General features: G+C 39.0%; 3 protein-coding genes and 3 non-coding genes across 25 annotated transcripts in view; 4 read left to right on the top strand and 2 right to left on the bottom strand.

The window, feature by feature from the left end:
* Window positions 1-23,948, bottom strand: part of LOC147845236 (uncharacterized) — a 934,973-nt gene that overhangs the window by 782,879 nt on the left and 128,146 nt on the right. The window lies entirely within an intron of this gene.
* The window catches only part of LOC101882744 (NLR family CARD domain-containing protein 3-like), a 297,907-nt gene that overhangs the window by 38,720 nt on the left and 235,239 nt on the right, over window positions 1-23,948 (top strand). The gene's annotated exons all lie outside the window — the stretch shown is intronic.
* Window positions 1,183-1,254, top strand: trnaq-uug (transfer RNA glutamine (anticodon UUG)). The gene has a single exon. It is a non-coding gene; the product is annotated as a tRNA-Gln (tRNA).
* trnaq-cug (transfer RNA glutamine (anticodon CUG)) lies at window positions 2,200-2,271 on the top strand. The gene has a single exon. It is a non-coding gene; the product is annotated as a tRNA-Gln (tRNA).
* Window positions 3,723-3,795, top strand: trnaf-gaa (transfer RNA phenylalanine (anticodon GAA)). Its single transcript has one exon. It is a non-coding gene; the product is annotated as a tRNA-Phe (tRNA).
* LOC110439620 (uncharacterized) overlaps window positions 4,361-23,948 on the bottom strand; it is a 49,160-nt gene continuing 29,572 nt past the window's right edge. For 9 of the 14 annotated variants that reach the window (XM_087250459.1, XM_087250456.1, XM_087250461.1 and 6 more), the window contains 3 exons: window positions 23,557-23,704; window positions 21,362-21,508; window positions 8,079-10,291 (listed from right to left, as the gene is read on the bottom strand). In XM_087250459.1, coding sequence (XP_087106585.1) covers window positions 9,426-10,291; window positions 21,362-21,446 — 951 coding nt within the window. In that variant the 5' untranslated portion in view covers window positions 21,447-21,508; window positions 23,557-23,704 and the 3' untranslated portion in view covers window positions 8,079-9,425. Of the gene's footprint in view, window positions 7,009-8,078; window positions 10,292-21,361; window positions 21,509-21,943; window positions 21,973-23,556; window positions 23,705-23,948 lie in introns of those variants that run through there. The other 5 variants (XM_088650688.1, XM_087250464.1, XM_088650689.1 and 2 more) reach the window with 5 other exon arrangements.

Raw genomic sequence — 23,948 nt, forward strand, 5'->3', positions numbered from 1 at the left:
CTGATTGGCTCCGCTGAAACCGACACTGATTGGATATTGTGTTACACAGATCGTGTGTTCGAATCCAGCACGCAAAAAATGACATTTAGAATGACATGCAATATGCAACCAAAATACCACATTATGCACAGTCACAAAGCCGCGAACACTACTGCAAGCGAAATTTGTCGCATTTTTTCCGTTTTGTTCGCTTGCGAGTGAGCGAGAAGATTGGGCCCCTTCCTGATCTGAGTTCAAATTTCAGTGGGATCTGTTATTTTGCCAGCACCGCACAAAAAAAAGCTGGAATAGAATGTTAATCTCTTGAAGGCCAGGGAATGACAGTTACTCTGGGCTTTCTAGTGCTTTAGGCAGGAAGTGGCCGGTTAGATCAGCTGGTTAGACTATGGTGCTAATAACGGCAAGGTTGTGGATTCCATCCCTGTACTGGCCGAGCTCTTACTCTCTTAGGCCTCAGATGCATTTAAGGGCTCTGCTCGGTCTTACACACGTCTATGCTGCAGAAAAACTATGAAATGGCAGCTGAAATAGCTCAGTTGGGTTAGATCCCTGGTTAGATCCAGGCTTTGGTAAAGTAGTGTTGTTTTTCTGTTTTGGGCACAAGAGTTAGGTGACGGAAAGTCACCCAAAAAGCCTAGCTGCTGCACCCTTAAGTCCAACTGCTTTCACTTGACCAAAAAGCTATCTTACTTCCAGATGGTCACGTCGCTTCTGGTGATGATTGAATCAAGAGAGTTTCACTTTAAACCTTTTCGCTTTAAAAAGGCATGAAAACAGAGTTGGAGAATGCAGCCATTGTTCCCGCCAGCTCTCGCATCCAAAGCGAGCGCTTTACCATTTGAGCTTATTCCCCTCAGAACAATCAAAAAATTGGCGATTTTCGACGTGGTCAAAATAGAAAAAAAAGATCACATTTGCTCTGTGGTGGCCTCTTTGCCCTACCTGCCGTTTAGTCGTCAAATTGCCTGGAATAGTGCGCTTTTCTTTTAAAGGCCCTACCTGGTCCTGCTCCAGTAAACGTGTGATGAGCCCTGCATGCCGAATGACGAGTTACTCAGAAATCAATGCACATTGGCACTGCCTTGTATTGACATTTTGCTACCTTCTGGCAAGGCCGTTTTTTTTTTTTTTTTTTTTTACATTTTTTTTTTTAGCCCGGGCAGCACCAACCAGAAGACTTGAGGTTCCATGGTGTAATGGTTAGCACTCTGGACTTTGAATCCAGCGATCCAAGTTCAAATCTCGGTGGGACCTTGTTTTTTTACCAGCACCGCACAAAAAAGCTGGAGTAGCATTCTTATCTCTTGAAGGCCGGAAAATGACAGTTACTCTCAGATTTTTAGCAAATATGGTGGCAAGTGGCCGGTTAGCTCAGCTGGTTAGAGCGTCGCACCAGGGGCGTGGGTTCAATCCCCGTAATGGCCAAACTTTTACCCTTTAAGGCCTCTGAAGCATTTCAGGATTCTGCTTAGTCTCACAGACATGAATGCTGCAGGATACTTGTGAAAGGGCAGACGAAATAGCTCTGTTGGGAGAGCATTAGACTTAAGATTTAAAGGTCCCTGGTCCGATCCTGGGTTTCAGCAAAACAGTGATGCTGTTCTATTTTGTGCACAAGGGTCAGGTGACTGAAAGTCACCCAAAAAGCCTAGCTGCTTCACCCTTAAGTCCACCTGCTTCCACTTGACCAAAACGCTATCTTCCTCCCAGATAGTCACATTGCTTCTGGCGATGATTCCAATGGCCTGATCGACAGCACTCTATAATGCTATGTATTTAGCGCTTTGATGTCCCACTGCGGACACGCTGCTGAATAAAAGAAAACTGTGACTTGATAGGGCTTCTGAAGGCTTGCAATGATATGTACTACACGGAAACCGGCAAAGCTGACGTAAGTAGTTTCGCTTTAAACCCTCAAGGTGCCACAAGCTTTGCAAAAAAAGCCAATGTAAAAAGGCATTAAAAACATAGGTGGAGAATGCGGGCATTGTTCCCGCTACCTCTAGCATGCAAAGCGAGCGCTTAACCATTTGAGCTAATTCCCCTCAGAGCAATCAAAAATTGGCGATTTTTGATGTGGTCAAAATAGAAAAAAAATATCAAATTTGCTCTGTGGTGGCCTCTTTGCCCTGCCTGCCTTTTTTTTTTTTTTTACATTTTTATCTCTTTAGCCCGGGCAGCACCAACCAGAAGGTTTGAGGTTCCATGGTGTAATGGTTAGCACTCTGGACTCTGAATCCAGCGATCCGAGTTCAAATCTCGATGGGACCTTGTTTTTTTACCAGCACCGCACAAAAAAAGCTGGAATAGCATTCTTATCTCTTGAAGGCCGGAAAATGACAGTTACTCTGAGCTTTTTAGGAAGCATGGCAGAAAGTGGCCGGTTAGCTCAGCTGGTTAGAGCGTGGTGCTAATAACGCCAAGGTCGTGGGTTCGATCACTGTACTGGCCAAGCTTTTACCCTTTAAGGCCTCAGAGGCATTTCAGGATTCTGCTTAGTCTCACAGACATGAATGCTGCAGCATACTTGTGAAAGGGCAGACGAAATAGCTCTGTTGGGAGAGCATTAGACTTAAGACTTAAAGGTCCCTGGTCCAATCCTGGGTTTCAGCAAAACAGTGATGTTGTTCTATTTTGTTCACAAGGGTCAGGTGACTGAAAGTCACCCAAAAAGCCTAGCTGCTTCACCCTTAGGTCCACCTGCTTCCACTTGACCAAAACGCTATCTTCCTCCCAGATAGTCACATAGCTTCTGGCGATGATTCCAATGGCCTGATCGACAGCATTCTATAATGCTATGTATTTAGCGCTTTGATGTCCCACTGCGGACACGCTGCTGAATAAAAGAAAACTGTGACTTGATAGGGCTTCTGAAGGCTTGCAATGATATGTACGACACGGAAACCGGCAAAGCTGACGTAAGTTTCGCTTTAAACCCTCAAGGTGCCACCAGCTTTGCAAAAAAAGCCAATGTAAAAAGGCATGAAAACAAAGGTGGAGAATGCAGGCATTGTTCCCGCTAGCATGCAAAGCGAGCGCTTAACCATTTGAGCTAATTCCGCTCAGAGCAATCAAAAATTGACGATTTTCGACGTGGTCAAAATAGAAAAAAAGATCACATTTGCTCTGTGGTGGCCTCTTTGCCCTACCTGCCGTTTAGTCGTCAAAATGCCTGGAATAGTGCGCTTTTCTTTTAAAGGCCCTACCTGGTCCTGCTCCAGTAAACGTGTGAGGAGTCCTGCATGCCGAATAACGAGTTACTCAGAAATCAATGCACATTGGCACTGCCTTGTATTGACATTCTGCTACTTTCTGGCCAGGCCGTTTTATTTATTTTTTTTACATTTTTTCTCTTTACCCCGGGCAGCACCAATTAGACGACTTGAGGTTCCATGGTTAGGTAACGGTTAGCACTCTGGACTTTGAATCCAGCGATCCGAGTTCAAATCTCGGTGGGACCTTGTTTTTTTACCAGCACCGCACAAAAAAAGCTGGAATAGCATTCTTATCTCTTGAAGGCCGGAGAATGACATTTATACTGAGCTTTTTAGCAAACATGGCAGAAAGTGGCTGGTTAGCTCAGCTGGTTAGAGCGTGGTGCTAATAACGCCAAGGTCGCGGGTTCGATCTTCGTACTGGATAAACTTTTACCCTTTAAGGCCTCAGAGGCATTTCAGGATTCTGCTTAGTCTAACAGACATGAATGATACTTTGAAATAGCAGCCGAAATAGCTCAGTTGGGAGAGCGTTAGACTGAAGATCTAAAGGTCCCTGGTTCGATCCCTGGTTTCGGCAAAACAGTGGTGTTGTTCTATTTTGTGCACAAGGGTCAGGTGACTGAGTCACCCAAAAAACCTAGCTGCTTCACCCTTAAGTCCACCTGCTTCCACTTGACCAAAACGCTATCTTCCTCCCAGATAGTCACATTGCTTCTGGCGATAATTCCAATGGCCTGATCGACAGCACTCTATAATGCTATGTATTTAGCGCTTTGATGTCCCACTGCGGACACGCTGCTGAATAAAAGAAAACTGTGACTTGATAGGGCTTCTGAAGGGTTGCAATAATATGTACTACACGGAAACCGGCAAAGCTGACGTAAGTAGTTTCGCTTTAAACCCTCAAGGTGCCACCAGCTTTGCAAAAAAAGCCAATGTAAAAAGGCATGAAAACAGAGGTGGAGAATGCAGGCATTGTTCCCGCTACCTCTAGCATGTAAAGCGAGCGCTTAACCATTTGAGCTAATTCCCCTCAGAGCAATCAAAAATTGGCGATTTTTGACGTGGTCAAATTAGAAAAAAAAGATCACATTTGCTCTGTGGTGGCCTCTTTGCCCTGCCTGCCGTTTAGTCGTCAAAATGCCTGGAATAGTGCGCTTTTCTTTTGAAGGCCCTAACTGGTCCTGCTCCAGTAAACGTGTGAGGAGCCCTGCATGCCAAATGACGAGTTACTCAGAAATCAATGCACATTGGCACTGCCTTGTATTGACATTCTGCTACTTTCTGGCAAGGCTGTTTTTTTTTTTTTTTTTTTTTTACATTTTCTTCTCTTTAGCCCAGGCAGCACCAACCAGAAGGCTTGAGGTTCCATGGTGTAACGGTTAGCACTCTGGACTCTGAATCCAGCGATCCGAGGTCAAATCTCGATGGGACCTTGATTTTTTTACCAGCACCGCACAAAAAAAGCTGGAATAGCATTCTTAGCTCTTGAAGGCCGGAAAATGACAGTTACTCTGAGCTTTTTAGAAAACATGGCAGAAAGTGGCCGGTAAGCTCAGCTGGTTAGAGCGTGGTCCTAATAACGCCAAGGTCGCGGGTTCGATCCCTGTACTGCCCAAGCTTTTACCCTTTAAGGCCTCAGAGGCATTTCAGGATTCTGTTTAGTCTCACAGACATGAATGCTGCAGGATACTTGTGAAAGGGCAGACGAAATAGCTCTGTTGGGCGAGCATTAGACTTAAGATTTAAAGGTCCCTGGTCCGATCCTGGGTTTCAGCAAAACAGTGCTGTTGTTCTATTTTGTGCACAAGGGTCAGGTGACTGAAAGTCACCCAAAAAGCCTATCTGCTTCACCCTTAAGTCCACCTGCTTCCACTTGACCAAAACGCTATCTTCCTCCCAGATAGTCACATTGCTTCTGGCGATGATTCCAATGGCCTGATCGACAGCACTCTATAATGCTATGTATTTAGCGCTTTGATGTCCCACTGCGGACACGCTGCTGAATAAAAGAAAACTGTGACTTTATAGGGCTTCTGAATGCTTGCAATGATATGTACGACACGGAAACCGGCAAAGCTGACGTAAGTAGTTTCGCTTTAAACCCTCAAGGTGCCACCAGCTTTGCAAAAAAAGCCAATGTAAAAAGGCATTAAAAACAGAGGTGGAGAATGCAGGCATTGTTCCCGCTACCTCTAGCATGCAAAGCGAGCGCTTAACCATTTAATCTAATTCCCCTCAGAGCAATCAAAAATTGGCGATTTTCGACGTGGTCATAATAGAAAAAAAATATCAAATTTGCTCTTTGCCTGCCTTTTTTTTTTTACATTTTTTAATGTATTTTTAAAATATGATGCACAAACTTATTGATGATTCCTACTTATCTTTCTCGTGATAAATAGTTGGCAAAATCTGATATGTAGCGGGGGAAAAAAGAAGAAGTTCATCAGATGCTGGATTCGAACCGAGTTCATGCTCGAACATGTCAATACATGATCACATGCGTCTAAAGAGCTGCGCCACTGTGACTGACAAGAGTACTGCAAAATTTTACACCTATAAATCACACTATTTCTGTTTTAATTCACTCAGCGCGATGTTCAGACCCAACTGTGTTAACCGCATCAGCTAAACTCTCCCACTCTATTTTTTTCTTTTGTTGTTAATTCCGGAGAACAAACTTGCAAATAACACCGCTTTTCTCCGGTCTACCTCCGAAAGCAGCACCTCCAGTTCACATTTTGTTCAAAGTTTCTCTTTTTGCTTGCTTTTGCCATTGCTTTTTCGTTGGGTTTTGCCATTAGCATAGTCATTAGAATATTCATACGGGGGAGGAGGCAGGGAGGGGTTTTGTGCTCAGCCATGTTGCGCTCAGTTTCACGTTTATTCGGATGTACAAAAGAATTTGCGTGAGATTCGGCGTACGCAGTGTTTCATACATCTGAATTTTTTTCTGCGTACGCATATTTACAGCTTTGTGCGTACGCAATGTTATAGTATGATTTCCACGCAAGTCTTCATACATGAGGCCCCTGGTAAGTCAGTTTTTTAGTTATAAAAGGATCTGAAATGAGTAATAAATGCAGTTTTGTTGCTTCCACTCAAAAGTGTAACTGCAATCTCAGAGTCAGAAAACATGATTTTAAAAACCTCTGTAATGTTCTTATTCTATGTGAAAGAGTGGTGCACAGGGATTGTTTTAAAGACCCACATCACATCTGCCTGCAGAGCTGGTGTTGAACCACAGTAAGATAGGATGTTCCTTTGCTGTGGTGGCAGTGTTGGGCAAGCTACTTGAAAAATGTAATGAGCTAAGCTATTAGCTACTCTACTTAAAAGCTTACCTCTTAGAAATGTATCAAGCTAAGCTATAAACTCCTTGGCAAAAGTAGCCTTGCTACATCCAAGCTATTTTTACAATATTCATATTTAAATCGAAGCAAGTTAAATCCAAGTCAATCATATCTTAGTGATCAATAAAACTGTCAATGAAAAATAATTTAGTTCAGTTATTTACTGTAAATAATATGTTGTACCAAACTGAAACAAATTGTAGTATATAACAGCAAAAACTAAAAATCCAAAAAAAAAAACAGGTGTTACACAATTAAAATACTATAGTCATTTATAGTAAAGGCAATTACTTTGCAATAAGCATTATATTGTATATATATTTACAACTCTAATCTCTCTCTGTCATCTTTCAATCAAGCAAGTTTCTCGTGTCAGCCCAATGATTGTTTGGTGACATCACCAACCAGAGCGAGAGGTGGCAATAACGCATCAAAAACTTTGTTATCGACCACCGTAAAACAGGAAGAAGAAACTGTCATTGTTCTAATGTAGAAATTTCTTCATTACTGATTGTTAAAGCTGTTTCAGTAATCAAAGAGGTTTCCGCTGCACAGAACTGCACAACAGGTGGTTGGCACTGACAAGCAGCACTACACGCGGTGGGTTTGGCAACCCCCGATATGGGAGTCCAGGGCCGTAACACCCATTGACGCTATCGTTTGCTTAAAAGATTTCCGGCATCAACAGCAGTAGGCGTCGCGGTCATTTCCTGGCACAGGCTTAACCCAAACTCAATTCGAATTCCTTGGCCACAGTGACACTTTCCCATTTTAGCCGACAAACTGGGCTAGTGACTATCTTGTTCTGTACGTCACCTCAAGTAACCATATGATGGGTGCGCATGCTTTTACGCTTTCTGCTATGACGTGGAGCGTGAGGTGCACTCAACGTTACGCTGCATGAATTTTTAATTAGCCTACATTAGTAAGAGTTCATTTTGTTACGGTATGAACTTAATCCTAGGAAAGGCAAAAATAAATTAATAAATTTGTAACCTTTGTAATACAATTCAAGACTTTATTTACAAAATTCAAGGCTATTAAGGCCTTCATTTGAGATTATGAAATTTAAGAGTTTTTCAAAGCTTTTAAGACCCCGCAGGTACTATGGACATGGACCTTCAGCATGCAGTGGGACGGTTTGCTGCTAAGTGTGACATGGCAGGGAAAGAAACAGCACCTCTAAGCAGAAACCATAATGCTTGACTAAAAAACATTGGCCATCTCCAGTTTGGCAAAGAGTCCTTACCCCATATGGAGTTTAATTATCTGCATTTTTTGCCATGAGGAATGGAATATGAGATTAAAAGATGGATCAGTGCAAAGGCAGCAGTAATGCAGTGTCTGTGTTGGTGAAGGAGCTGAGACGAAAGGTAATCTAAGTACCTACTCTCAGCTATGGTCATGACTGAAAGGACAAGATCTCGGATACAACCGGACACATTAAACAAAATGTTATTACCTGCTTGTTTGAGTCGCAGCATAAAAGAGAGATGAGCCAACAAAATAACCTGAATGCAAATGATTTATTATAAAATGTAACTCATAGAACAATCAATCAAAGCAACCAACAAATGTCTAGGGATACCAATGAAGATAAAGAACTTAGGATATAATCACAACAACACTTTAACTACATGATATAAGTAATGCAAAACAAAACCATAAGGTTAAAGAGTCAATGAGATGGCAGGTCTTGACATGAGGACTCCTGAGTAGCCACAGGTCCTGAGGTAGCTAGCACAACAACTTTTATATAGCCATTGATGAGTAATGCAGGCATCCAATCACGATTTACCACATACTCCAATCTGGATTTCTCATTCAGGAAGTCAGACAGAGAACATCATCCAAAACAACATTAGCTACTAGTACACTGGAGAGTGGATAACAGAGGAGATTTCAAGCCACAGAGGTGCTGTTTGCCAGATGTTTATGAAACTGTTCTTCTCTCAGCCGCCATCATTGTGTTTACATAAATGCAAGGAGCGCAACAGATTTACAACCCCATCTACTGCAGTGTCGGAGTGTTGGAAAACAGTATACCTATTATACTGTTATTTATAGCCTATTCAAACATTATTCAGACATGAAACATCCTGTGCACATAAGATGTTTTTCTGCATTCATGTCATGTGTGCAACTTTTTGTCCACGTGTTTCTTAAGCTGCGCCGAATGAGTGAAACTCTGTAGACACTGATCAGATCTGTACGGTTTCTCTCCAGTGTGAATCCTCTTTTGGGTTTTGAGATGTTAACTGATTAAACCTCTTGTCACAGTTTGAACACTTGTACGGTCTCTCCAGTGTGAATCATCTGGTGCAGTTTTTGGAGCTGAAATAAAAGTCTTCTCACACTCAAAGCACATATACTCTTTCACACCAGTGTGGATCTTCATGTGTTCATTAAGGTTTGGTGATTGGTTAAAACTCTTCCCACACTGAGTAGATGTGAATGGTTTCCCTCCAGTGTGGGTCTTCATGTGTTTAATAAAGGTCTGAGGATCTGCTGAAACTCATCCCACATCGAAGCTGCGGTCACACTAGAATTTGAGCATGCGAAATTCTGTTGTACAGCGCTGTGAAAAGGAGCCGGATTAAACAAGATGATCAGACATTTAAAAAGCGAGCGATTGGTCTATATTTTACTAACTGTCCAGAGAGATCTTGTTTTGATCTTCGATAGGTCTCACACAGTCAAGTTATGCAATTTTACAGTTCAGAATTCACCAAGCTTGAATTCTGCAAGGCAATGAACTGCGAAACTTGAGGCATGAACTTGCATTTCCGGTCTGACGCATTCACGTGCGTATGAATGGAAGTCTATGGAGAGAAAAGTCCAGTGTGACCACAGCTTAAGTGCAAGTGAATGATGTCTCTCCAGTGTGGTTCCTCATGTGATAATTAAGGGATGTTGATAGGCTGAAATTCTTCCCACACTGAGGGCATGTGAATGGTTTCTCTCCAGTGTGGATCCTCATGTGTCGACTAAGGGAGAATGAGCAGTAAAAACTCTTCCTACACTGAGTGCATGCGAATGGTTTCTCTCCAGTGTGGATCCTCATGTGTTGATTAAGGTGTGATGATTGACTGAAACTTCTCCCACACTGAGTGCATGTGAATGGTTTCTCTCCAGTGTGTATCCTCATGTGTAGATTAAGGTATGATGACCGGATAAAACTCTTCCCACACTGAGTGCATGTGAATGGTCTCTCTTCAGTGTGGATCTTCATGTGGTAATTAAGGGATGTTGATAGGCTGAAACTCTTCCCACACTGAGTGCATGCGAATGGTTTCTCTCCAGTGTGTATCCTCATGTGTAGATTAAGGTATGATGACCGGATAAAACTCTTCCCACACTGAGTGCATGTGAATGGCCTCTCTTCAGTGTGGATCCTCATGTGTTTGTCAAGGTGTGATGATTGGCTGAAACTCTTCCCACATTGAGTGCAAGTAAATGGTTTCTCTCCAGTGTGGATCATCATGTGTCGATTAAGGGAGGATGAGCAGTTAAAACTCTTCCCACACTGAGTGCATGTGAATGGTTTCTCTCCAGTGTGGATCCTCATGTGTCGATTAAGGGAGGATGAGCAGTTAAAACTCTTCCCACACTGAGTGCATGTGAAACGATTCTTGTTTCTCCTTTTCAAAAAAATATTTTTTTCCTCAATTTTGACATGATGTTCCTCCTCTTTACTCCCCTCATTCTCTTCAATGCGTTCTGAAAGAAATAAATAAAACATTAGTTTTCATTAAGTCTTAAAAACGCTCATCAAAAGCTGAAAAGTGAAAAGACATCACACACCTTTTCACGTACGTTTTTACAGATGTCCACATTGCAGGGCAGAAAGCAATTAGATGTATTCTTTGGCAAGTTTTGTAAATACCCAAGTGTCCACTTAATGGATGTGCGTGGTAGTGTTGGAGGAGATTTGGGATAAGGGTGGCATGTATATATATATATATATATATATATATATATATATATATATATATATATATATATATATATACATATATATATATATATATATATATATATATATATATATATATATATATATATATATATTAAGGGTGGAGCCGAACCCGAATACGGTATTCGGAAAGGCACGTATAGCATGTTTTTACGAATACTTGATTCGAACAAATACTTGAAAAATTATTTGTATTCGGGAGCAAGAAAAACACTATCAAAAAGCTGCGTTTTCTCATGAGACCACAGTGCATGCCCGCGTGAGTGAGTGAGTAAAAGAGAGAGAGAGAGAGAGAGAGAGTGAGAGAGAGAGGGAGAGAGAGAGAGAGAGAGAGAGAGGCAAAACGCGCCAAAGCCTGAAACTGAAAGCGAGACGTGACTTTTAAGGGGTTGTTTCATATGGATTTATTAATCATTCTTACTGTTCAGTGATCGCAAACTGCCGTAGTTTATTAAAGACGCAAACCCCTCACTGCACGTCAGCTGCGCGCCTTCAGCAGACCTCCTCATTCCTGCAGCACGAGAGCTTTATGATTGTTTATGAGTGCCAAAAGTGGCGGATCTGTTCGGCGAAATATCTGACTGCGTGTCACCGCATCCCTAAGGACTATTTGGCGAAATATTTGACTGCATGTCACTGCATAACAAACGACTGAAAGGATATAACTAGAAAAATCTCCACTGTGCTACTGGGTGAGAGCGTATAGCAAGCCGTTTTAGCATTTAAACCTTGTTCAGACTATCCATAAATATATTTAGAGATATCTCTAATTATATTTTGACTTGTCATAATTATAATTCGACTAGTCAGATTGGAAATATCTGCAAATATATTATGATAGACTAGTCATATTCCTCCATTGACTTCCATTGAAAAATATTTGCAGATATCTCTAAATAAGTTTTGACTAGTCACAATTGTAATTAGATATATCTCCAAATGAATTTTGACTAGTCAAAAATCCAATTCAAGATATCTACAACTGTAATTAGACTTTTAGTAAATTAATTAGAGATATCTTCAAATATATTTGTAAATATCTCTAAATATGATGAATTAAAGATATCTCTAAATGTATTATGACTAGTAAAAACTCAGAGATATCAATTACAATTGTTACTAGTCAAAAGTCATCTGATTTCGTACTAGTACAATTGTAATTGCAGATATCTCTAATTGTCATTCTGAGTAGTGGAATTATAATTATGACTAGTCAAAATATAATTAGAGATATCTCTAATATATTAATGGAGTCAGAACAAAGATTTAAATGCTAAAAAGGCTTGCCATAGAGAGCGCTTCTCACTGAACAGAGCACCGCGCAACCTTCTATGTAATGTATTATCACATGCACTAAAAGCATCCTAAAAGCATAAACACAGCCACATTCTGCCCCAGCAAGTCAGTTTCAAACATAAAAAAAAAACAAACAAACAAACTTTGTGTCTTTTTTTGTGGCTGGCAGATGATAATACCAGGGCTGTATCTTTTAGTATTATATAGAATACTTTTGTTCTGCCAGATCTCCCGGGCAGGGTTTTATTTAGATTTATTTAGTTAATATTAGTTTTTGGAATTCTGTCCATTGGAAAGAAGTTCTTTCAGAAGAAGAACAGTTTTTTGAAGTATTGTTTGTTTTTATTCTGTCTATTCAGTGTCCTTCAATAAGAACGGTGGTGGTGGGGTTCATAATATTCACAATGGTATTTTATTAGTTGTTGGTTTAACCATGGATGAGATAATGGCTTCTATGTTATTTTCTTTTCAATGACATTTCTTATCACATGTTCAAAAACAACAACCAATATTGCATATCTATAATTTATATAATTGGTATAATTAAACAATACTTTCACTATAACGTAAATTAGAAGTGTAATAGAAAAAATATTTATTTTTGCGCCATTTTGAATTTTACTCGAATACAAATACAAATACTTTTCCCCCTCAACAAATACAAATACCGGCTGCTCCGCACATCCCTAATATATATATTCTGTAGTGTTTGAGTTTATCTTTCAACAGGAAACAATAATATAACTTGTCATAAAATACCCCAAACTGCTCATGCATAGTAGAATCTTTATCTGCTAGGTTCTGCAATATCTTGATTATATCTGGTTCTTTGTGTTGCTCTTCCCAGATTTCTGCAATGGAGATGGGAAATACTAGTTCTTTTATAGCTGAATACACGACAACCAGGTAAGGGATGAATGCAAGATAAAAGCACCTGGTGCTTCATTCAGTGTTCCCTTATTGTACTCAACCACAAAGTCAAATTTTTGAAGACAAAGGGGCCAGCGGATTAAACGTGAGGTGGTCTTCGTGGAGTTCATGACCCACTGAAGAGTGGAATGATCAGTGACAATAATGAAGAGTTTTGCCTCCAGGAAATGTCTCCACTTTTCGATAGCCTCTAGCAGGGGTTTTCAAACTTTTAGGACACACGCCCCCCCAAGTTTGTCCAATTTCACTCGCGCCCCCTCCCTTTTTCGTCCAACGAGCCAAAATTATAAGGCATGTGCAAACATCACTCCCATATTATTTGCTGCGTTTAAAGTGCATATAATAATTACACTGAATCATAAACATGTAGCTTACCTGATTCAGTGTGATAAATGAGTCTGTTTTTGATGTACGTACACACAGAAAATGCTGCTTCGCAGAGCCAAGTTGAAGCAAAAGGCAAGAGTACATAAATTTCAAGTTCCGAAAGTTCAGCATATTCTGTATCCACTGCCAGCCAGAATTCTGAGTGTGGTTGAGTCGAACAGTGTCTTCAAAGTACGGTCACTTGAAAGGTGCAGAAGGGCATCCAGCGCTTCGTAAACTTGGTTCCAATTATGCTGCTCAGAAAAATACCTATTGAAATGTGCAGACAGAGATGGCAGATGGAGAGTGATTTCCGTTTTAGTAGTATCCCAGTTAAACACATTTTCTTTGATAAATTCATCCAAGGTCAGGAACATTTCTAGATTTTCTTGCATCCACCTGCCCTCTCCATCGCTCCAGTTTCTTCACAAAGCCCACAATTTCATCAGACATTGTTAGTAGGTTTGAACACAGGCCTTGAAGGGACAAATTAAGCGAATTAAGCCTATCAAATATGTCAGACAGGTATGTACAATCTGTGAGCCACTTAGTGTCAGTAAAACGACTCCTAAAGGAAGATCCACAATCAATTAGAAAAATCCTCAGTTCGTCATGCAATGAAAAAATACGCTGCAGGATTTTGCCTGTGGAGAGCCATCTAACCTCCTTGTGTTGACTGGTCATCGTTTGTTTTTGTCCTCTTAATGCTAATTCTTTACATCGAAAAAAGTTGACAAATCTTTTGACATTGGATGTTTCATCTGAAAGTGACGCACCAGTTTCACAGGTTTTAAACAGTCATTTGCAAGGACCTCTGAACACACAACACATTGTGGACATGGTTCGTTATTAATCGTATTGTATGTACTGTTTATCATACTTCCGTTGCTTTGATGCACACAGGCCTTGGTTTTTGCAGTGAACGTTAATCCTCTCGGTGTGGAGATCCCCGTTGACGCGGAGGGTTGGTCATCTGTTTGCTTTAATGTTTCAGAAGGGCACTCGTCATCTTTTTTGTCAGACGATTTACCGGTGTTATCTTCACCGTCATTCATTTTGAAAAGCCACAGGTCCATTTTTTGTATATGTTTTACGCGATCGCATTAACTACAAAAGGTGCCTCGTGCTTGTTAGTTAGCTGCGGGACTAATCAGATTGACTCTTGTGAACATAAAAAAACATCATATTTACTCGAGTGCACACCTCAGTTTCTCGCTCCCCCTTAACAGGCGCTGGCGCCCCACAGTTTGAAATCCCCTGGCCTATAGTATGGCTAAACATTCCTTCCCTGTAGCTGAGTAATTAACCTCCAGTTTGGTCAGTGTTCGACTTCCATAGACAATAAATTCCTCCTGTCCTTGCGCCTTGTGTTGTGTCAACACTGCACCTACTCCTGAATCACTGGCATCGGTGGAAACCACAAAGGGGAGTCGGAGATCAGGATGTCAAAGGATGGGAGGCGAGGTGAGATAAGTCTTTAATTTCTTCAATGCTTATTGACATTGAGGTGTCCATTGAAAAATTTGCCCTTTTTTCTTCAATAAGTTCATAGGCTCTGCAATTTGAGGAAAGTTTGGCACAAACATATGGTACCACCCTGCCAATCCAAGGAATCTTTTAACGTCTTTGATGTTTTTTGAAACCGGGTAGGATTTTATCGCTTCTACTTTAATGGAATCAGAAGGAATGACCTGGGTGTTCACCACATGTCCCAGAAATGATAATTTATGTTGGCAGAATTTACTTTTCTTCAGGTTAATGATCAGACCAGCTTTGTGTAACCAGGTGATGACACTTTGAAGATCTTTAAAGTGTTGGGTGACTGAGGGCGAGTATATGATGATGTCATCAATATACATATAACACATTTTTCCCCGCAACTCTCCTAGGACAGACTCCATTAATTGCTGGAATGTTGCTGGGTCATTTTAAAGTCCAAAGAGCATAACTTTAAAGTGGTATAGGCCCAAGAGCAATGAACGCAGTCTTGGATTCACTTCCAGGCTTCATAGTTACCTGCCAGTACCCACTGTTGAGATCAATCGTGGAGAAGATGACAGCACCAGAGAGGGATTCCATCTCTTTCTGTGATAGAGTTCACTTTACGATAGTCCACACAGAACCTCATACTACTATCTTTTTTGGGGACAAGGACATTAGCCGCATTTCCACTATCGGCCAGTGCGAGCCAGGGCTTTAATCGGGCCGCGCCAATAGCCTGGGAGGTTTAGAAATGAGGCCGAAATCATGTCGCGTTTCCACTGTCGGGCTAGTAGCTCACAGCGCGTCACGCAAACACCGCCCACAGAACGTCCGCGAATCAAACGTCACACAACCCGCCCACTTCAGCGGGAATCAGGACAGGCAGATAAAGCACACCATAGAATCATCACAAAACGAAACCATTAAAATGAAGACAACCGAAACAAACAAATGACACGTTACTGTACAGCAGTACATGAAATGTCTATACGCACAGACCTGTGTATTTCCATTCATTACATTTGTTTACTCGCCGACCGACTGTTGGCATTGTGCATCGAGTGCTCTCGCCACTAACAGAGGGAACCAACACAGAGAGCGCACACATCCATAATATAAAGCCACAGAAATTATCCTTTATAACTCGATATGGCATGTATTTTATAACATCCTCGTTTTGATAGACGTCGTGTTAAGTGTTTTACAGCACAAGAGCGAGTAGCCTATTAAAATATAGCCATATTTGTTGCGTTCAGCAGCTATTCACTAAAGCTCTTCATTTAAAGTTTCATTTATAAATTTAACCACGTCATATAAAAAACATAAACAGTTGTTTGAGGATATAGAACACATTTTGTGTTTGGACTTTCCCTCGATGCGCTTAAAGCAGCGAGCGCTGCGCAGGACTGAGTGACAGAAAAAAAAGGTGTAGGCTAGATTCTGCTTTCACTCACCGAAATAATGCTCTGTTTGCGTTATTTGATTAATATCATCGCATCCAAATACTTTACATAATTTGTTAAGTTTTATGTCTTTCTGTTGTATTTATATTGTGTATTATCTCCAAAATAAATAAAGAAAAAAGCCACTCGCGGCATAACAGAGCTGTGAAGGAGCGCTCTTGCCCGGTCTCACACACACATACAGGCATCTAAACGCGCACAAACAAACATTTTAAACTTGACAAAAACTCTGGAAAACCTTTACTGTTTGCTGTGTCAATAATATGGTGTAAAGATTATTATGCTTTATTGAAACAAAGGAGGACGCAGCAAAAAGCCTCACTATAAAATAAAATGCTAATATACTTTATTATTTTATGCAGCAGCCTTACATTTAAAAGGGAAACATAAGGGTGATCATACGCAAAAAGACCCCAGACTATAAGGCCAGATGTTTTCTTTCCCTTATTTCTTTATTTGTTTGGTGCATGTACTCATGTGCGATCAGAAAACTGCCCGCCTCTCCTTTCACTCCGCCCCGAAGCCCCAGCTGGCTCTCCTTGGCCCAAGGTATTTGGCGGACCGAAAAAGGCTGGCCGCTGGCCCCAAGAAAGCCCCGCTTTAGCCCGATTAAGCCCCGGAAGTGACAGTGGAAAAGTCACTGGCCTTGGCTCGCTCGCTTTAGGCGTGATAGGGGAAATGCAGCTAATGCGTGAGGCCCACGCTAAGTGTGTAGGTTCTGTGAGGCCATTCATTAGCATTTCTTTGACTTGCTCTTTAACAATCTCTTGCTTCTCTGGTTTTAAACGGTATGGATGTTGTCTGATCAGCACAGGGTAGTCAGTATACAAGCAGTGCTGTAGAACAGTTGTTCTTCCAAGCTGGGAGGTACGTACTTGTGGATTCTGCAGAAGTAGATGATGTAACTGGCACTTTTCTTCTGGATGCAGGTAAGTTTGATCAACTATTGCTTTTATTATTGTCTTGTCATCTTTATTATCTGGTAACTAGAATAGACTTTGTGGTGGGAGAATTGAGGTAAACAACGAAAGAGCTTGGCTTGAGTTTTTTCTGTGCACTTTTTTTCTTCTGGTGCAGGTATGTTTTTTTCTGAAATAAATAAATAAGTGAGAGCTGTGGAAGGGAGGATAGCAAATGGAATAGGAAAAAAACATATTGTAAAGAATGACATTTGTTTTTGCCCGTCCTAAAGGTATGGCGGTCTCACTATTAGCAAAGTAGAGGAGACCATGGGGCCATTGATGAAGAACATCAAGGGAAGCAAGTGCTGACCTCAAATGTTCGTAAAGTAGGGTATAGCTGGCTCCAGTGTCGATTATGGCTTTTCCAGACCAAGCTCCAAGGGTGCTTGATAAAATTAGCTGTTGTGGTATGAACTCATGGGTAGGAGGATGACTTGGTTTTGCTGTAATTGTGGAGTTGGAGTTGTTACTGAGATGCTGTTGTGGGAAGGTGCAGGCCTTCGATGCTGTGTGGGTATAGATTATCTCCTTCAGCAGTGGTTCTCAATATACCAATATAAAATATACCAGGATTTCGAAGCGATGATTTGACTGACATGAAAAGTGACCAATCTCAGTCGACCTTGTCTAGTTTTGCGTTGAACGTAAGGGCGGGACAAAGGCCTTTCTGTGTTCCAGTGACAGAAAACAACAACTTAAAAACAAATGCATTATTGAAATAATGCTTTTTGGGTGTTTTTACTATAGAGATGTCTATGTTATTCACAAGAGTAATTAAGCCGCGGACATCCTGCCATTTTTCATTCTCTCCGACGGATTTTACTCGCCTCTAACCTATCACTCTTCTGAAGCCTAGTTTAATACAATCTGAGAGCATACTCACACTATGTACAGTTGCTTTGAACTAGGCCAAAGCACGCTTGTCCTCCATTCAGGCCAGGGCACGCTTACAATATCGATGATGCACTGTTCAGTAGAGAAGTGCTCTCGCTCAGCACAGTGGAGACTTCTCTAGTTATGTTGTTTTAGTCGTTTGGGATGCAGTGTTACACAATCAAATATTTTGCAGAACAGATCCGCCAATTTTGACGCTCATAAACAGTCATAAAGTCCTCGTGCTGCAGGAATTAGGAGGTTTGCAAAAGGCACAGCTGTGGTGCATTGAGGAGTTTGCGTCTTTAATAAACTACAACAGTTTGCATTCATTGAACGGTAAGAATGATTAATTAATACATATGAAATAGTCTCTTAAAAGAAACGTCTTGCTTTCAGTTTCTGGCTTAGGCGCGTTTTGCACTCACACACAAGCGTACCACGCCAAAGCCCAAGTGAACTGTGCCTGAGCCCGATTCAGCACACTCACACTTCTCAAACGATCAGGCAAACAGGCCTGGGCACGGTTTGGATAGCATAGTGTGAGTAGGCTCTAAGAGTGTCGGCGCGAGCTGCAGGTAATGCGCAATTATTCATTTCTGCAAATGTCGCAAGTGCTTTATTTTAACACGAGAGTGCAGTCATGTAGTTAATCGCCAAAACTGGATATCCGAGCCCTTAAATAGGCTTTTTCAAATGAACTGCAAGTCCTCTCATGATCTCATCATCGCGTGTGTGTGCTCAGACTATATACAATTGTGATCTCTCAGAAGTAGAAATTATTTATCTTTGCTCCTTGACTAAACTTACTCAAAAACTTTCAAGTATTTAGAATTAGATTGATGCATGACCGGTGACAATGCTAACGCACTTACTTGGCTGTACTGTGATGTGAAACTTAGCCTACCATAACTTTTAGCAAAGGTGAAACTTTTTATTTCTTTACGGCAAAAGAATTATGCTAGAAATGTTTCTGGATGAGGTATTTATGTGATTTATACATAATAGGGGTGTTCTGATCTGTCTTAAAGCATCAACAATTTGTACAGGCATTACAGGTCAAAGCAATCTGTTACATTTACCAAAATAAACAATATTAAAGCACTGCTTTGAGAAATGTAGTGTTGTCAGAAACCAAGTAATTTGTTTTTCTTATTTTATTACCGACAGTGTTCTTGTCTTTTTTGTAAAATTATTTCAGTTTAGGATCAAGCGTAAAATAAAATATTGTATAGACAACAAGCAATTAAGAAAAACAGTGTAAAATATGTAAATAAAAACCCAAGTTTAAATATTTTCATCATATACTTTAAACATTTAAAAGCCTGAAAGTATTGTTTAAAAATGGACAAAAAGTGTCTCTATGGCCTTAAAAGTATGTGGTAGTTTTGCCAGTGCTATTGAAAATGATTCATTGTCATGTACAGAAAAAAATAGACCATACTTTGTTAATGCAAATACCTATATGTAGCCTTGTGATTTAAACAATTAAACAATTTAAATAATTGTATAATTAAAAAAGGGCCATAATGAAAAAAATTTTTTTTTTCAAAAGTAATTAACTAGTACTCAGAGTAGTTTTTTAGAGTAATTTGTAAAATATTAGTATCATTTACTAAAACTTGTATTATTTTAGCAGTGTATTATAACTTGAGTACAAATATTCTGTTCTCTTTTCATCTGTGAGATAACATTAACAAATAAACAAAAAAATGCACAAGCACAATTAGTAAAGGTGTATTATATTATAAATAAATGATTAATTAATTGTTATATTATTATTAATAAATGGTTTTTATTTGTATAAATCAATAGACAGTTCATATGCAGTATTTTTATGAATTGCTGAAAAAACATTGCAGGTGTTCAACACATTGCATGTCAGTCTTGGCTTATTATATTAACGCTGTTTTTAGGATCTAAAAATGTATTCTTTAAAAAGCAAAAAGATTCCAATGGCGACACCTGCTGGTACGTGAAGAATATGGTCAATACTGATGAACTTTACACTCAAATGTTTGCATATCATCAGCATGCTGTAATCCATTTCCTAAGCAGCAAAAGTATTTTTTAGACTAGTTTGTTGGCCAGTTGTAGTCAGTGCAATGCTAAACGTTACTGTTTCACTTTAATTAGTTTTGTCTCACATCGTCCCACAACATCATATAGTTTAGAAAACTGTACAATGTTTTATAATAATTTATTATTTTGGTGTCCATTTCATTCAGCATATTTAAAATTAGGGCCTCCACGTTTTTTGACATACTTTAAATCAGGGTTTCTACAGGTGTCACCAAGTTAAATGTAAGACTTTTTAAGACCATTATGAATGAAATTTTAGACTAAGGAATTTTTCAACTGGCCCAGATGAAAAAGATTTTTATATGTCCAAACAAAAAATATTTTAATATAAAATATTTAATAATACAATAATAAATAATAACATTAATAATAATAATAACATTAAAATATTTTAGATATTTCTTAGCAAAAGATCTTAAATATTGTGTAAAAAGAAGAGAGCTCTACTTGGATCCACACACTTTTTTTCCCCAAAATAAACTTTCTTTAAAATAAAAAAAAACAAATAACAAATGTTTCAAAAGTTTTAAAAACTATATTAAACTAAATCTATGCACAACAATTTGTCCAGGTCGATATCCTCAGCAGTCCTTATCATTATGATAAACAGAGTTAAAATGTCTTGTTGGTGATTGTATGGGTTTTGGCCAGATTGGGTAACAAAACATGAACACAGGAAAATCAAGACTTGTTTAAAAAGATTTAAGACATACAGCACAATATTTTAGTAAATATAAGTTTTTTTTAAGGCCTAAATTTTTTATTTTGGAATTTAAGACATTTTAATACCCAGCGGAAACCCTGTTTAAACACAATAGCCCAGGTAATTAGTTATTATAATAATGTAGGTCAAACTAAGATAATATCTGTGAGAACTAGTAACAACTACAAAAACAAGTTTAAACCCATAAAGAAGTTGATAAAAAAAGGGAATTGTGATCAATGTGACATTTGCAAATGGAAAGTACTAAGCCAACACAATCACTGTAATAGCAGATATCTTCTATGAGAATACTGTAGGTCAAATATTGTCAGCTCAATTAAACCTTTTTAATTTTTTGTTTTTATTTATTTTATATAGCGCCAGTGCTCAAGGACACTTAACAAACAAAGAGAACAAGAAAAGCAATAACCTTAAGAAGGTAGTGAAAATAGGAGACGAATAATACATAACAAGTATGACATAAATAAGAACAAGTGATGAAACTCATTCTGTCTTTAAATGAGTGCTTATGTGCATTTAGGAGAACTAGGCAGCACACTCAGGGCTGCAAGATGGATTAATTTAGTATTCTTCTTATTAAAATATATCTGAATGAGGATCAAATGACTGAGTTGGTCTTGGAGAATTAAAACCAACCTGTTTGTTCCTGCAGATCTTCCTGTTTGACTGTGAATGTTTCTTCAATCTTCACATCTTCACTCTCCTCTTTAATAAATGCCATCTTTATAACAGTGTGGAGATCAGTCACTTCAGCAGTTTTTCTCTGCGTTTGGACACTTTATCCTGTTTAAAAAAATAAAAACATTAAAAACGTCCTGATTAAAATAAATAAAACAATGAACAGAATCAAAATAACTTCTCTTCATTACTTGCTTTAACAGTTTCATATGAGAGTCATTAACAAAAATAAATCAGGTAAGTCTGAGCAAGACACAATGAGCTGATTAAAACTAGTACTCCATTTCTTATATATAGTGATTTGTCCTTAGAATGGAATGACATTATGCTTTTAATAAATTAAACCTTAATTAAAACACTTATTACTCACATTTCTGTTGCTTTATTCAAACAATAGCCCTAATTACTGTGAGTAAATTGTACTTCGTTGTAAAAAGAGTCAAAATAATGCCAACAGCAGGTTCATAATATAACATCGGATGAAAACCCTGAAACTTTATTCAATCGCTTTATATTTATGTAAAGGTTTTAAAAACAAACCTTTCTCCAGCTGAATCAAGCGCAAGAGCAGCGCAGCCTAATGACGTCACACGCCACGCCAAAATAAAAGTCTTTTGTTTTTAGTTTTTTGCCACTTACTGTTGCAGTCATGACTTGTTCAAACATTTCTCTCCCTAGTTTTCTACTTGACACTTGCTCTCTCTCTCTCTCTCTCTCTCTCTCTCTCTCTTTCTCTCTCTCACACACACACACGCACACACAATCACAGATGTTCAGTATTGGAAGTTGATCAAAACATTTAATCTAAACATTTTAAAACAACTTAAAAAAAAACGTCTTTAGAGGTCATTATCACTAAGTGCCTTTGAGACATCAAAATAAAACAAATAAATAAAGTTTAAGACTTTTTAATTTAACCACATAGTTGTTGTATTATTTAGACATTAGACTGTAAGAAATGAATGTTGGTCAAGCTCCTGCACTTTTTACAATTAATCTATATATATATATATATATATATATATATATATATATATATATATATATATATATATATATATATATATATATATATATATATATATATATATATATAAGTACAATTTACATTTTTCTGACTAATTTGCATGTATTTACATTAATGTGCAGAACATTTTATTGATTACCTAAATTTATGTTATTTCACCAAAATTACACAAATTTTTTGCTGTAAAAACAAATATTAAGCTTCATCTGTAACTTAGCTAGAACTATTCAGTTTTGCGAAACAGTTGTATTATAACCTCATCAGCTTCAGCTGCTCAAAATAATGAATGATGTGCAGTGGCGGAATATTTTTAAACCATGTAACAACAGAGCCACTCCCACCTGCTGGTAGAAACAGGTACTGCTGAATAGATTACTTTTTAAATACCCGACACAAACGCTGCTTTAGGTAGAATACGCGTGATACACACGTGTTGTTAGAACTTTGATAACAAAATAAATGTTATACAACCTATTTTTATTTAAGTGCAACATATTCCAAAAGATCAGGGGCTTTTGACAATACATCAGGGGCTTAAGCCCCGCAACGCCCCTGGTTAGTATTGAAACGTTACCAGCAGGTAACCCAACCATTTGGCGCCCTAGGCAAGATTTCAGGGGGCGCCCCTTCACATCGCAGTAAATTCCACTGCTAGTGTACATTCAGTCATAAGAAACTAAACAGCTTTTTGATCGACTACTGCAAGCTGGGAAAACGTCAGATAAATATGCCAATACAATTAACATTAATGTTGAACAGATCTAATATTTACACATTTGCTTGAGGAAGAAATGATGGGGACAATTGCAGTTTAAGGATCATCCGCACTCTTCCGGTTAACGGAAGCTCTGCTTTCACTTTCGATTTCCTGACTGTTTAAAGTTTATTTTGTGCTAAATGATGTGAAATTTTCGAGTCAACCTGATACAGAAGAGCACAAACACTTTTAAGAGATAGAAAATAACCCATTATATTGTTCAAATGACCGTGTTTGGACGTGTTTAATCGGTGTTCCTTTGAGCTTCAGGAGCAGACAGTGCTATAAATCACGCTTATAAACACGCTTACACATATAAACCCTTCATCATCTCCACAAATCAGCCTAATGTAGAAGTGTTAAACTCACATGCAGAAGTACAGACGCTCTTGTGCAGCAGGAACACGATGTGAGCTCTTTGACGCTTTCGGTTTGTCAACTTCTTCAGTATTTTGGCGGTTGTCAAACTTAAATGCGCTTTACCGCCACCTGCTGGACTGGAGTGCGAAACAGGAGTCTGACATGGAGAGAAACACGAGAAAAACAAACCACACTATAAAACCAAGGGAAAACATTGCTGCTTAAATAAATAAAGGGGAATTATTGTAGCCTCCATATGTTGACAAATACTTTTCTTAATATTTTTCTTTTGTATTGATAATCTTGACATTCTGTTATTACATGCACATGTTTCACACTGATTACATTGTGAGTATAAGTCATGTGGGTGCTTCACTATAAACTCAGTATCTTGTTTAGTC

This window comes from Danio rerio, chromosome 4, assembly GCF_052040795.2.
Source record: "Danio rerio strain M-AB ecotype USA chromosome 4, GRCz13ab, whole genome shotgun sequence".
Taxonomy (NCBI): Eukaryota; Metazoa; Chordata; class Actinopteri; order Cypriniformes; family Danionidae; genus Danio; species Danio rerio.